At 39.9% G+C, this 13,181-nt stretch overlaps 1 protein-coding gene across 1 annotated transcript in view; it reads right to left on the reverse strand.

The window, feature by feature from the left end:
• KCNH8 (potassium voltage-gated channel subfamily H member 8) overlaps positions 1–13,181 on the reverse strand; it is a 314,900-nt gene that overhangs the window by 74,026 nt on the left and 227,693 nt on the right. Inside the window, exon 9 of the mRNA XM_006120171.5 lies at positions 1,631–1,830. Coding sequence (XP_006120233.2) covers positions 1,631–1,830 — 200 coding nt within the window. The remainder of the gene's footprint in view (positions 1–1,630; positions 1,831–13,181) is intronic.

Here is a 13,181-nt window from a genome sequence, read left to right on the forward strand (position 1 = left end):
AACATATAACATTTGATGTTAGGGGGAAAAGGGAATGGTGATATGGTGGAATGAAATGCATGCCCAGTGCAAAACCCTGCAAAAGGTCCCCCCCACCCCGACATGCCCTTCTTCCTATTTTTTCCTCAGTCCTAATTCAGGTAAGTTCTCACTGTAGTTGTGGAGCATGGTTCTGATGTCACTTATATCAATGTTTCAGCAAGTCTAGTGTAGCAGAGAAAATTAATACAGGTAAGTACATGTTTCTGCTTATAGATGCATTTTTCATACAAGCGTGGCATAAAAAATAATGAAACAAACATCCTTTTTTCCACCAAGGCACCAAAAACATGTTTTGGGTGTAGGGAGCTTAGGAAAAGTACTTAATTAACTTTTTAAAGTCAATAGGGAGACATAACTGCCATTTGTGCCTCTGAAAATCTCCCGGTATGTTTCTAAGTCTTTTAGCACTGTTGGAAATCCCACCCCTTGAATTTTGTGCATGCACCAGAAAAGAAAAAGAATAATTATAATGACAATGAAATGTCCAAAAGGAATAGTTTATTCAAACATTCACTGGGCCAAGCAAAGTCATTATATCCTATGGAGTAATGTAGTTTGAGTCATATATAAAGAAATTCTAGAATTCTCTCTCCAGCTTTCACAATCATACTACTCTTCTTCTGTAATTAGTTAATACTACTTAAATATTTTGAATGTTAAGTATATTTTACATTCAGACAGTGTCTTTCAGCCTAAAGAAGGGGTGGGGAAACTTTTTTCAGTCAGTGGCTACTGACTCCCAGAAAAATCAGTCAGGAGCTGCTCACAAATAAAAAAAGGGGGGGGGGGGAGAAGCCCTCTCTCACCTTCTCCCAATGAGAAGCAAACAAAAACCAACCAACCCCCAGAACAAAACAATCAAACCAAAAAAACCACACACTCAGCTCAGGTCATGGGGCTTGCTCCTGTTTTAGCCAGCCAATGTTTATGCTCCAGCCCCAAGAGGGGAGGCACTGAGGCTCAGGGGGTGAGCTGGCACTTGTGCCACAGCTCTGTGGGGTAGCAGAGAGTCGGGGCTTCTGGATTGTGGCACAGAAGCTTGATGGAGGCCACATGAAATTAAGCAGGAGGATGGATTCAGCCTTGTGGCTCAAGGTTCCCTTCTCCGCCCTCCAGGATCTAATCACGTTTTACAACCTTAGTACAGACAACCACCATGAAATGCAGCCACCTACATACAAAAGGTTGCAAATATTGAAAAGAGGGCAAGGATGTGGTAAGTAAGTAATTTTAGTGAAGGATGGGGAGGAAATCCCTCTGAGGTAAGTGCCATGGATACTTTAACATTTGGTGCAGGACAGAAACATCTCTATTTAAGGGTATCATCAAAGAGACCCTTGCTTAAAGTTATTTCAGTGCTTGAAAATTATGGTGGTCTTAGGTGGCCCTGCTGAAAATTGAATGTTGAATTTCTGGGAGTCTGATATTCCCAAACAGAAGGACCAACAGCCTACATATCCCCTCTGAGATAACAACCTCAGCATTATTCTTTATGCACATTCTTTCTGATGTATGACTTTACATATGACTATAGACTAAAATGATATTAACAAAAAAAAGTAGTCAATGGAAGCAAGGTTTCAATTACCTCATTGGAATCTATTCCATTATTCACAGACCAGGTGGTTTGGAAATATTCAAGCATCCTCTGCTTTAACTGCTGTGGTAGATGATGGACCCGTATAAAGTCCTTTAGATCCTTGGTTCTTGTGTGATAAAGTGACCATCTGGAGTACATCCTCTGAATTATAGCAGTCACATTGCCAAACACCAAGGCATGCATCAAAGCTGGGGAGAACAGAAATTATGTACAGCAAGATTCAGGGACTTCACAGATTATTGTGAAATAGTCTATACAATATAGAAAATATTAAGACAGATTTTCACAGAATCCCAACTTTTACTGATGAATAGATCAAGTGAGGTTTTGGAGAATGTGACATCTCCTGAAGTATGGAGCAGCACTTTTCTAATAAAACTCTTACATATACATGGCTACTCTGATAGCATGCTAAAACACCCAAGAGGAGACAGACATGGCATTTCAGAGTTTTGTATAAAAAAGTTCTGAAATTAGGTCAGAATGAATGCAGAAATCTGTTGTAATCTGAGGGTCTAGAGATTAAAACCAAATTCAGGAAATACATTTGTTTTTAAAGCCACTTGGAAACTTTCTATTAAGGAGAAGTTGAAACAAAATATTAACATACTACTTTATACATAATTTACTACTTATTCAGGATTAGGTTAATACTCAACAAACCTGGTGATAGTCTGGCTTCCAAACCCTTCTACTGTAAGTATGATTAAAAAGGATGACCACATTTCTTTTCATCTATCCTCTTATTGGCACTTCTTTTGTGTAAATATTTGGTATTATAAATCTTTTTCATTACAAGAACAGGCCATGCATGACTATACCATAGTACCATAAGAAGAGAAGTCACATTTTTTCAGTACTGTGAAATACAACATCTTTCTGCTAACAGTAAAAAAGAATCATAGAATCATAGGACTGGAAGGGACCTCAAGAGGTCATCGAGTCCAGCCCCCCGCCCTCAAGGCAGGACCAAGCTCCACCTACACCATCCCTGACAGATGTCTAATTAATGTGTTGCTCTGTTTACAATGTAGATCCTTTTTTTGGAGTGTTAAAACCATTAAAACATTAAAGGGAACCCTGGAAAACTGACATTTGATTACAGGGGAATCTCTGAGAAATTCCTCCCCAGAACAGCCAATTCCTTGGCACATCCACCACAGGGTCAATAAACTTATTGAGATAGTTCAGATAAAAACAGATATGTTTAAACTGACCCCTTGATTTCTTTTGTTGTTTATGTAAAGTCAAATAATGTACTGAGACTATTTGTCAGTAAGGCCTATTGTACTGGAAGGAATAAAATGATGTTCAACAATGATGTTAACATAACTCAGTTACTGACCAGCATTAAATGGTTTTAAACAAAGTTAGGTTTACAGAACCCTCAGCCTTCTTGTGCCATGGCAAACGCACCATTAGCCATCCTTTTAACCTTTTCTTAAAGATAGCAAAAAGAAGAGCAAACAAAGAATTTGACATTTAAAGCAAAGCTTTCATTGTAATCACAGTCCTTCTTCCTTTTCCCTTGATCTGGTGAGCCTTTAGAAGGGGAAAAACCCTTGTTAGACAGTCTCTTAGATGGTATTAAATGTGGTAATAATGGTCATTTTTGGAAAAGAAGTTAACTGAGATGGACTGGAGCTGTTATTACTGCTGCTGTTAAAGTCTGATCCTGTTTCTTAAAAAACAAAACAAGACAACTCCACACAAAAGGGGAGAGAAAATAATGGCAAAGAGAAAATACAGCTTCTTTCTCTGGTGTTGACCCTCTTGCTCATTACCTCGCCACTGGAAAAACACATTCATGGGACATGGTCTTATCAGCCACCTGAGACCTGGAAAATTGTAGCAGCATCAGGCTACACAGGTGAATAGGGATTCCACTCTGACAGAAGCAGCCTTCCATGCCAATCACACCTGTGTGCTGACCACTGTGTGGTCAGATTGCACCATCCTCCATGACTGTGTGGAGCAGCAGCAATATACACCTGTATCAGGAAATTTTAAGGAGGCTGAAGTTGGTGGGCACTGAGCAGGTTGTCCTAATGCTGGGAATCCATCAAGTACTTGAGGCTCCTGTAGAAGAAGGCAAAAGACTCCAGCAGTTGCTCCAGATGGACTTGTTGTACATTGTCCTCGTATGACAAACTGGCCCATCTGCTGTCAAGGATTCCTAGAATAAAGCCTCAGTGGCTCAAGACCCCTTCCTCAACCCCATCAGCCTCATCATTCAATGAGATGCCAAGAAGGGCTGGGATGAGGAGGGAACAAAATGCAGAGGATGCTCTAAAAGATCCAGAGGCTCAGGAGTATGTGATTTTGCACCTCTGCCCGGATAGCAGAATGTGGAAGGTTCTCTCTGCCCACCCCTCCCCCCAATGATTCTGAGGAGAGCCTCCAGCTGCTTCAGGAACCAGAACCAAGGGCTAGAAAGTTACATTGGGCTCCCATCCTTCCCACCAATATCCCCTCTTGCTCTGGTGCTTAATTCCTGTTTGTAAGCCTAGTCCTCATTCTTCTTCAACACTTACATGGTCCCAAAGCATGGAAAAGTTACAAATAACTAGTTTTATTTATTTCCAAAGAACCACTAGGTCCTTAAAAAACAGATTATTAATGAAACCTCACTGTGCCCATATTTTCCATACATATCTTAGGTGGCACTCAGGCACTGATAGTCCCAAGGATGCAGACCAGGAGAAGGGAGGGGATGGTTTAGAAAGGTCCAGGTTGGGAATGTGGTGAGAGTTGCAAAAAATGTATAGCTGTTTGTCTGAAGTTAGTAACAGATGTCTTTTGTCCATTGGAAGGTAACAGTTTCAGTGTTTCTATCACCTCCCTATACTCCACCTTAGCTCCTGTTTCTAAGGGTATGTCTATGTTGCATTCCTCTTTCAAGAGAGGAATTCAAATGCAGCTGAGCAAAATTACAAATGAAGCATGGATTTGATTTTCCCGCACATCATTTGCATAATCACGTCAGGGCACTATTTTGAAATACCCTATTTTGAAAAAAGAAACACTGTCTAGATGCGGTTATTTTGAAAGAAAACCCTTCTTTTGAAATTACTCTTATTCCTTATAAAATTAGGTTTAAGGGTAATTTCGAAAGAAGGGTTTTCTTTCGAAATAACTGCATCTAGGCAATGTTTCTTTTTTCTTAAACGGGGAATTTCAAAATAGTGCCCAGACGCAATTTTGCAAATGAAGCATGGGAAATTCAAATCCACACTTCATTTGCAGTTTCGCTCAGATGCATTTGCATTCCTCTCTCAAAAGAGGAATGCAGTGTAGACATACCCTAAGGGAAGCAGAAAACAGGGGATTGGTGGTAGATGAAGAGTTAGGACAGGAACACTTCAGTAGTCTGAGGAAAAAGTAATCACAGCAGTCTTTTCTTTTTTGGAAGATTTTCATCATCTCTGTCCATGATGTCTAGCCTCTCCCAACACCGAGTCTCTGTTGCACAAATCAGGGAAATGAGGGTGGGAGAAGGATCTGGTGATGGTTGTACAAATATAATGAGGTGTCCCTTCATGTCTATGTTTTTTTTCAGTGTTCATGTCCATGTTGCTAGGCAATCACGAGGGCAGGATTTTCTGATGATGCTGGTAGGGGAAGGAGAAGTTGCAGGGCTGGGTGCGATGGGCAGTGTTTGTAGTTCACATTTCCTTTTAGCACAGAAATTCTGTATGCTAGCTGAGAATATAATCCATTTTCAGTTCAATTACCTCCCACTTTTTAAATCATATTTCAACATATTTCTGGTGTAGCTAAAACTCCAATTGGAGGATGAAATTCAATGGCAGTATAAATCTGTTTGGTTGAGTTTGTAGTTAACTAAGCCCCTCTATTCAGAAATATATAGGGAGAAACCATTAGCAGAATCATTTCTCTGGCATCAACTGTTAAATTTCCTCCACACGAGTTTACCTCTCTTTTCCCTTCTCTTACCTTGAAAACTGCTATGTTCTCCAAATCTTGGCCAGCCTTTAAAAAAGAAATTTCAAACTGGTAACATGGCCCTGGAATGAACTGCCACCTACCTCTTCTTAAGACACTATGAACATTTTATTGTTCTAAAAAACATTAGTACATGTATCTTGCCATTAGTAGCTTCTGCTATATTCTCATGGGCTGCAAAAGTTGTCTGAGAAACATAGACAGTCTAACAAACACATTATTGGAATCCTGTAAGGTATTCAAAGCTGTGGCCTCCTACAGCAAGTTATAATATCTGGGGAGATTTTTAGGTCTCTTCCAAAGGAAGGACTGGAATGACATTCCGCTCCTGAGAAGGAAACCATTTCACTAGGAGGGTGCCTATGCTAAAACATTGCTCCTATCAAGGTAACTCACTGACTTAATTACTTCATCTCCATGAGAGGCAGAGAGTCAATGTTGGTATAGTTAGGTCAACACAGTATCAATATAGACACGGCATTGTTTATATCAACTATTGCTGCCTTTCAGAAGCCACATCATAATGCCCCACATGGACTGTTAAACTGGGGCAGGTACTCAAATTGAGAAGCATGCTTTTTATACAGCCTATAGAATATCTCTCTTGTATACTAATTATAATATATTGTGTTATGTTACTATGATTATGAAACAGCCCCATCATAGAATTATATTGAGATACTAATGATTTTATTGCTTTTGCTTATTTTAGGCATATTTTATTGTTGGTGTAATAGATGTAATAATAGAAATAGCTTTTATGTTCATATTAATCATGCATTGCCGTTACAACCAACCAAAATCTATGAGACCAATCCCATTGATTTAAAAACAGAAATACAATGCCTAATACAAATAGAGGTTTAAAAAGTTAGTTGTGCTAAAAACACAAAAGGGGGAGTGTGGAGGCAGGAAAATGGAAAAAGAGGGATTTATGTGCAGCCATCTTAGTCTTGTTAGCAAGAGAGCAAGAGTCAGGCTAATCCTGACTCTTGACAATGTGAGAGCTGTAATAAGATGCTGCCTTCGCCTCTTGCCTCCATGTGGAGATGAGGACGGAATGCTGACTCCAATGAGAACCTTGAAGATAAGGTAGCATCTGGGAGGAACTAAGAGATAATTGTCTTGCCATTGTTGCATAGTATATAAGCTGCTTCATAACTGTTTGTATTCAAAGATCTGCCTGAAGGGGGGAGGGTGTCCCCTGTCCGAATCAGGCTTCCCTTGCAATATTGCTCGAATAAACTGCCTCTGGCTACTTGTTGCTTACAAACTCAGAGTGAAGTCTTGTTTTCTTCCACAGGGCAGTGCCGGTTAACGAAGTTTTCTGGTTAACAGAGTGCCAGATAACAAAGCTTTCACTGTAGGAATAAGAGATCCTCCGGAATAGGGCTTTATTCTGGAGGATCGGGCCAGTCTAGACGCTTTTTTCCGGCTTTTCCCCAAGCCGGAAAAAAGCGGCGGACATCTTTATTTAAATCCCGCGGGGGATATTTAAATCCCCCGTGGATTTCCCTATTCCGAAGTTGAAAATTAGCATGCCCCTTTCGGAAAAGGGGCCAGTGTAGACGTAGCCATTATGTTCATCTGTGTGTCTGACAATTTTTTTTTTTACTATAGTTTCAACTAATTTGCCCAGTACTAACATTAGACTTACCGGTCTGTAATTGCCAGGATTACTTCCAGAGCCCTTTTTAAATATTGGTTAGAAATCTTCCAGTCCTTAGGTATGGAAACTCATTTAAAGGATAAGTTACAAACCATGGTTAATAGTTCCGCAATTTCCCATTTGAGTTCTTTCAGGACTCTTAAGTGAATGCCATCTGGTCCCCATCTTGTTTATATTCTTCATCTATGCTTTGACTTGGCTTCCACTTTTTATAGGATTCCTTTCTGATTTGTAGATCATTTAAGATCTCCAGTTAAGCCAGAAGGGTCTCTTACCATGATTCCTATCTTTTCTATTCAATGTAATAGTGTGTTTTTCTGGCCTTAGTAATGTCCCTTTGAAAAACTGCCAATAGTCTTCAATTGTTTTCCCTCTTACTCTTGTTTTCCCTGGGGCCTTACTTACCAGCTCTCTGAGTTTGCTAAAGTCTGCCTTCTTGAAATCCAGTGTCTTTATTTTGTTGTTCTCCCTTCCACCATTCTTCAGAATTATGAACGCCATGATTTCATGACCACTTTCACCCAAACTGCCTTCTACTTACAAATTCTCAGCCAGTTTCTCTCTATTTGTTAAAATCAAACCTAGAACAGCCTCTCTCCAGTAGCTTTCTCCATGATCACTCTTCAGCTATTGCATTTGTAACTGAATTTCCTTTTTCCAAGAGCATTGATGTCATGGTATAGTTTCAGGAGCCAAATTAGTAGGAGGTATGCAGTGTCTCCCCAATGTAACAGCTGCCACATGTCACACGGTCTGCAGCAGCTAATGGCTGTGACTGCCTACCTCAGGGCAGAATTTCAAAACCAGGGCAGACATCCCAGGCTGGTAGTAAGTTTTATAATTAGATTTCCCCTACCCAGAAACAAATGTCAACTCCTAAATCACTGTTACAGTCTAACCATTGGAGTTGCAGACATTCCCTTCAGCTCTCCAGTCTACTTTGCCACCCAGCCAAGCCTGACTTTGTGAAAAATGTTCACTTATGCATAAAACCCTCCACAAAATATTCAGGTTGTTTCCAGTCCTAAGAGACCAGTCAATTACTCCAGGTCAATCAGTACCCTAGATTTTACACACATACCCTCAAAAAATCCCAAACAACCCCCCCAACCAATACTTCTAGCCAATTCTGTAATAATCTATTTAAAGATGTATTAACTATGGACAAGAAACCAAAGAGTTATTTAAAGCAGGCAAATGTGTTGCTGCTATGATTTCTAAAAATTACAGTGATGTAGTAATCTGCCTATTCAAAATGTCTTTTAGGGGAGACCTCGACTGACCCTGGGGATTTCTGCTTTAGTCTAGTTTTTCTGGCTCTGTGAGAACTGAAAAAGCAAAAAAGAGAATATTATTTCTTATGAGGAATTTTTATACCTTTTCCCCTCAGAAATCAAGCTGATAGCAACAGTTTCCATGCAGCTCCCTTTTTCACTTGGGACTGAGGGAGGGAATGTACTTAATAGTCTTTGATCTTTGATCTCACATAACAGTTCATTTGCATTTAATGAACAGGATTTAATAACTTCTTGTCAGAGACCATCATTTGCACTATAGAAGGCTTATCCCTGTTTGATGAGTCACATAGTCACAGAGGCTTACAATACAAATGCTTGATATATCTTTACAATATTCAGGATAGATACACAAGAACAATACCCACAAGCATTTTATAAAACACTAAACAAATTCTGATCAGTTTAACATCTAATATTTATTTTGATAATGCTAACACGCAAGCAAGCAAGACCGTTTTCTAGCCATGCACTTGTAAGTGTTCAATGAGACCTGAGCCCTTGACATGAGCTGCATCTGGTCTGCTAGTATCACAGCACAGACATATCACAGAGAGTCATATAGTTTCTTGGCAATAAAGTCCCTTCTTTCTTCTTCAAGTACAATTTCCAAACTCTACAGCAGCCTGGCCTCATGAACCTTTCCAGTGTTCCCCACATCTGTATTCATGAATATGTCTGCCTCTGTTGCCCACTCAACTTTGAAGAACAAATGAAGAGTAATCTTTTGGGTTCATATAGTTACTAGATCCTTTTGGAAGGAAAAGTTTGGACTATGGATAGTGCCAATGGCCCGTGCAGAGTTTGGAAACCCCATCCTTTCAAAGCCAGCTATTTCTGGAGCTCTTCTTCTGGCAACCATCCATAGGTAGATCACAGTGTTAATTGCCTCACAAACCTGCTCAACCATAACCCCAGCAATGGCCTTTTCAACCCCAAAGTGATTTGTAGCAGACCTATTGCTTTTTCATATTGCCAACTTCCACAGGGCAATACCCACTTCTACATTGGTATGGTTTCCCTGAACCAAACATTCTGGCACTGAAGGGTTGGTGGAAGCTCCTCACATAGCTCCATGGGTGTCTGTTTCTTCATCGGAAAGTTCTCAAGTCCCTGCTGGTCCTCCCATGTTTCTAAAACAATGTGATCTCACCACACTGGACTGGTTCTCCTGCACCAGAACTGATGGTCCACTCAGGGGCATCTGTGGTAATAAAGGCATTCACCACATATTGTACCATGGGAGTGGAGTGAATCCTGTTGACATTGAAGATCAGCTGTCGTCAATGTATCAAGATTCTGCCCAAATTCCATCCAGTATCTTGCCCATTCTATTTCATGAGCATTTTTCCCATGATCAAGAGCAGAGCCATGTAATAATGAAGGAAGATGCAATCAGGAATTGGTATCAGCAAACTTGTGAAGGCAGGGGACAACACCAACAATAGATAGAGTAATTACTAGGAGTCTCCCTGTCTGCACAGAATCTTGGGATATCATCCCTAAAATGGTAGTACTGTTGTCACATAACAGTATTGTCAGTATGGGCACTGGTATACGTGTGTACACAGTGTTCTATCAATGTCAGCACAGTATATGTGGGCAGTAGGTGCTCGTATGAGAAGCACACAAAAAACAAGCATATAGTCCAGTAACCAAGTTTGCCTTCCAGTTAAATATAGCCTTTACATGGACTAGTTCAGTCTGAGTCTCTTTTGTACCTTTCACTGTCAGTATTCATTATTGGTTATTGTGACCTTTTGTAAACTTTCATTCACTTTTTACAGTTGCACCCACAATTCTGGAAAATTTATAGGCCCAATTAGCCAAACAGGTCTGACACAGAGCATTTGACTTGCAATTAGGGAGAGGCTTGGGAATAAAAACACCTAAGGCAAAATTGAAGGAGTGCCCACGACACAAGCTGTCTGTATTTTGGTGTGCAGTGTGCTTGTCTGTTGTCAATGGAAATAGTTAGTGCTAGATAGCATCTATGGCAGGAGTACCTAATGTACCTATTTATAAATGGTTTATCGAAAAAACTATTTAAGAGTCTAATTATTGCTCTTAAGTTACATCTGTCTTCATAGCTTGAAGAAAGGATCCCCAGAGTATTGAAGATGTTGGTTTATAAATGAGACAAACATGGTACTGACCTTATGTGGCAATTTAAACAGATTCAGTGGATAAAGAGAAAGAGAAACGGAAGGTGAGAAAATGGATGAATCCTGTTGGTTAATGATGTTCAGAAGCTAGAGACAGACAAAGTATCTCTATAGTTTAAAAGTTTTGAAAACTGTTATAAACAAGATGAGTGCAATGAAGGCACCAACAGCTCTTTTGTTAGAAAAGGAGATTAGAGAATTGAACAAAGCACAGTACCTAATTGGTGAGATTTCCTAATAACAATCTGCAATGTTTCAGAGGTGATAGGAGATGAGATGAAATTAAGGCAATACAAGCAAATCAGTGAAATGGGATGAGTATAATGAAATGGAAAGAGACACTGAGCAGTGGGAGAACATGTCCTATGTGTATGGTACATCAAAACAAAACAAAACAAACAAAAACCTTATTGTAAAAGAACATTATCATTGCAAAGTCAAGCAGCCAACAGTTAGGAAATGCCAGACTCAGGCTGTCCATGCATATGGTCTCATGAGTGTATGCCTTCTACTCATCTTTAATTACATGATCACATACTATTTATTTTCACGAGACCCTGCAGGACCCTCATTCAGTGCATAGGATGGACAATGTTCACCATGGGCACTGGAAAAGTGGGAGAGGAGGCAAGCAACAAAAATGGTCCAAATTTCAGTGGTGTTGCAACCTGGTGCACCAGGTTGCAATCCCACTCACTCTAATATGCTCAGTTGACCCTCCATGTTGCCAGCTGAGCAGGGGCTCCATCATTATGCACCCTTCTCTGGTCAGAAGCCTGCGGGCATTGTCCCCTTTATTACATCCATGCTTTCAAAAGGGCGGCATGGGGTAGTATATCGGGTATATGCTCCTTCATTTAAAAAGTGTGTGGGGGGGCAATGTCTTTCAGCCTTCCCACTCCCATACTGGTCATCTCCAGTGGCTATGATGTTCTCTGAGGGGGTAGTTCTTTAAATATTTTATCATCATCATTCAGTGTGTGGCTACAGGCCTTGTTTGCGGCATACTATTCAAACACTTCTCTGAATTGAATTGAGAATTACTTGATTTCTAATGGACTTTTCTATGTGATTAATAATGGACTATCACTATAGTACTGGAAGGCTTTTCAACCATTAATAAATTTTCCTTCACACTGCCACTATGGGATGAAGAGATGGTATAACCCAATTTTACAGATAGTGTACTGAGGCAGAGAGGTTAAGGCCACAGTTGCCAAAAATGGCTAGTAATTGTGGCTACTCTATTGAAGACATGTATGCACTTGGTTTCTACAAGATGTCTACATATCTGGAGAAGAGTGAGGTTCACAATCAGCTTTTAGAGTCCTGGCATCACAAAAGGTGGTGATGATTCTAATCAATATTTATGGTTCCAGAGTCTTTCTCTCTCCCTTTTTTTAAGGTTAGGATCACATTACTGATGTTGGGAAGTCATGCAATTTCGGGACTGGGCAGTTTCCCACCATAAGACATGGCTAAGTGCCACTTACATGCCAGGACAGAACAAATGAAGATAATTTATCTTCGTGGCAAAAGATTCAACTGAGTAGCCTCTAGACCAGTTACAAATCAAATCTTCATTACACCAGGGTTAAATCTGTTTGTTACTCCTCTGAATCCCTAATTATTGCTTTAAAAATGACATTACTATCACAATGCAATCTGTAATATATCTGGACTCAGCTGCTGAAAGCCAGTTCATCTGCCAAAACCAGGAATATGGATCTATAAAAGTCTAAAAATCTTACCCACTTAAAATTTTTATCTGTGCACAATCCTGTTATATTCACCTTAAGCCCTGGGACCATCCATTGCATGCAGTAAGAAGCTTTTGTCTATCCTATGATCAAGCTGGTGCTGCCCCAGGCCCTTTAAATAGCTGCATGGGATGACGCTGAGGGCTAGGGAGAAAGACACCAGACTGAGGGCTGGCTGCTCCCAGCCCCATTCCTTCTGGGAATGCAGAGCCAGCCCCCACACTTTGTCCAAGGGTCCAGCTAGACTGTCGGCTCCCTGCCAATGATTATTTATGTGTCTTACATCAGAACTGATAAATTCATACAAAATTGGTACATCAAAATTAGGAAACAGATATAATAAAACAGGAATACCACTTCACAGTCCAATAAAAATAAATTAAAATCAATATTTAGAAAGTAATGGTTACCTTTGAATAACATATATTATTTAATATTTATAAGCATCAAAAAATTCATAAAACTAAGTTAAGGATGTATCTGATGGAATTAATAAATGTTGTTTCGTCCCAGTTCTTAAAGTTGCACTTGAAAAGTGCTTACAGGCAAAATTTACAATTTCTTTCTGTGGCAAATGTACCCCCTTCCTTAATCTGCCAGCCTACAGACCTTTGTTAATAAAGTCTAAATTATTCTTTTCCTAATTACTGTATGTAATATATTCATGCTTTAGCAAACACGGAT

The sequence above is a fragment of the Pelodiscus sinensis genome, chromosome 2, assembly GCF_052426305.1.
Source record: "Pelodiscus sinensis isolate ZL-2025 chromosome 2, ASM5242630v1, whole genome shotgun sequence".
NCBI lineage: Eukaryota > Metazoa > Chordata > Testudines > Trionychidae > Pelodiscus > Pelodiscus sinensis.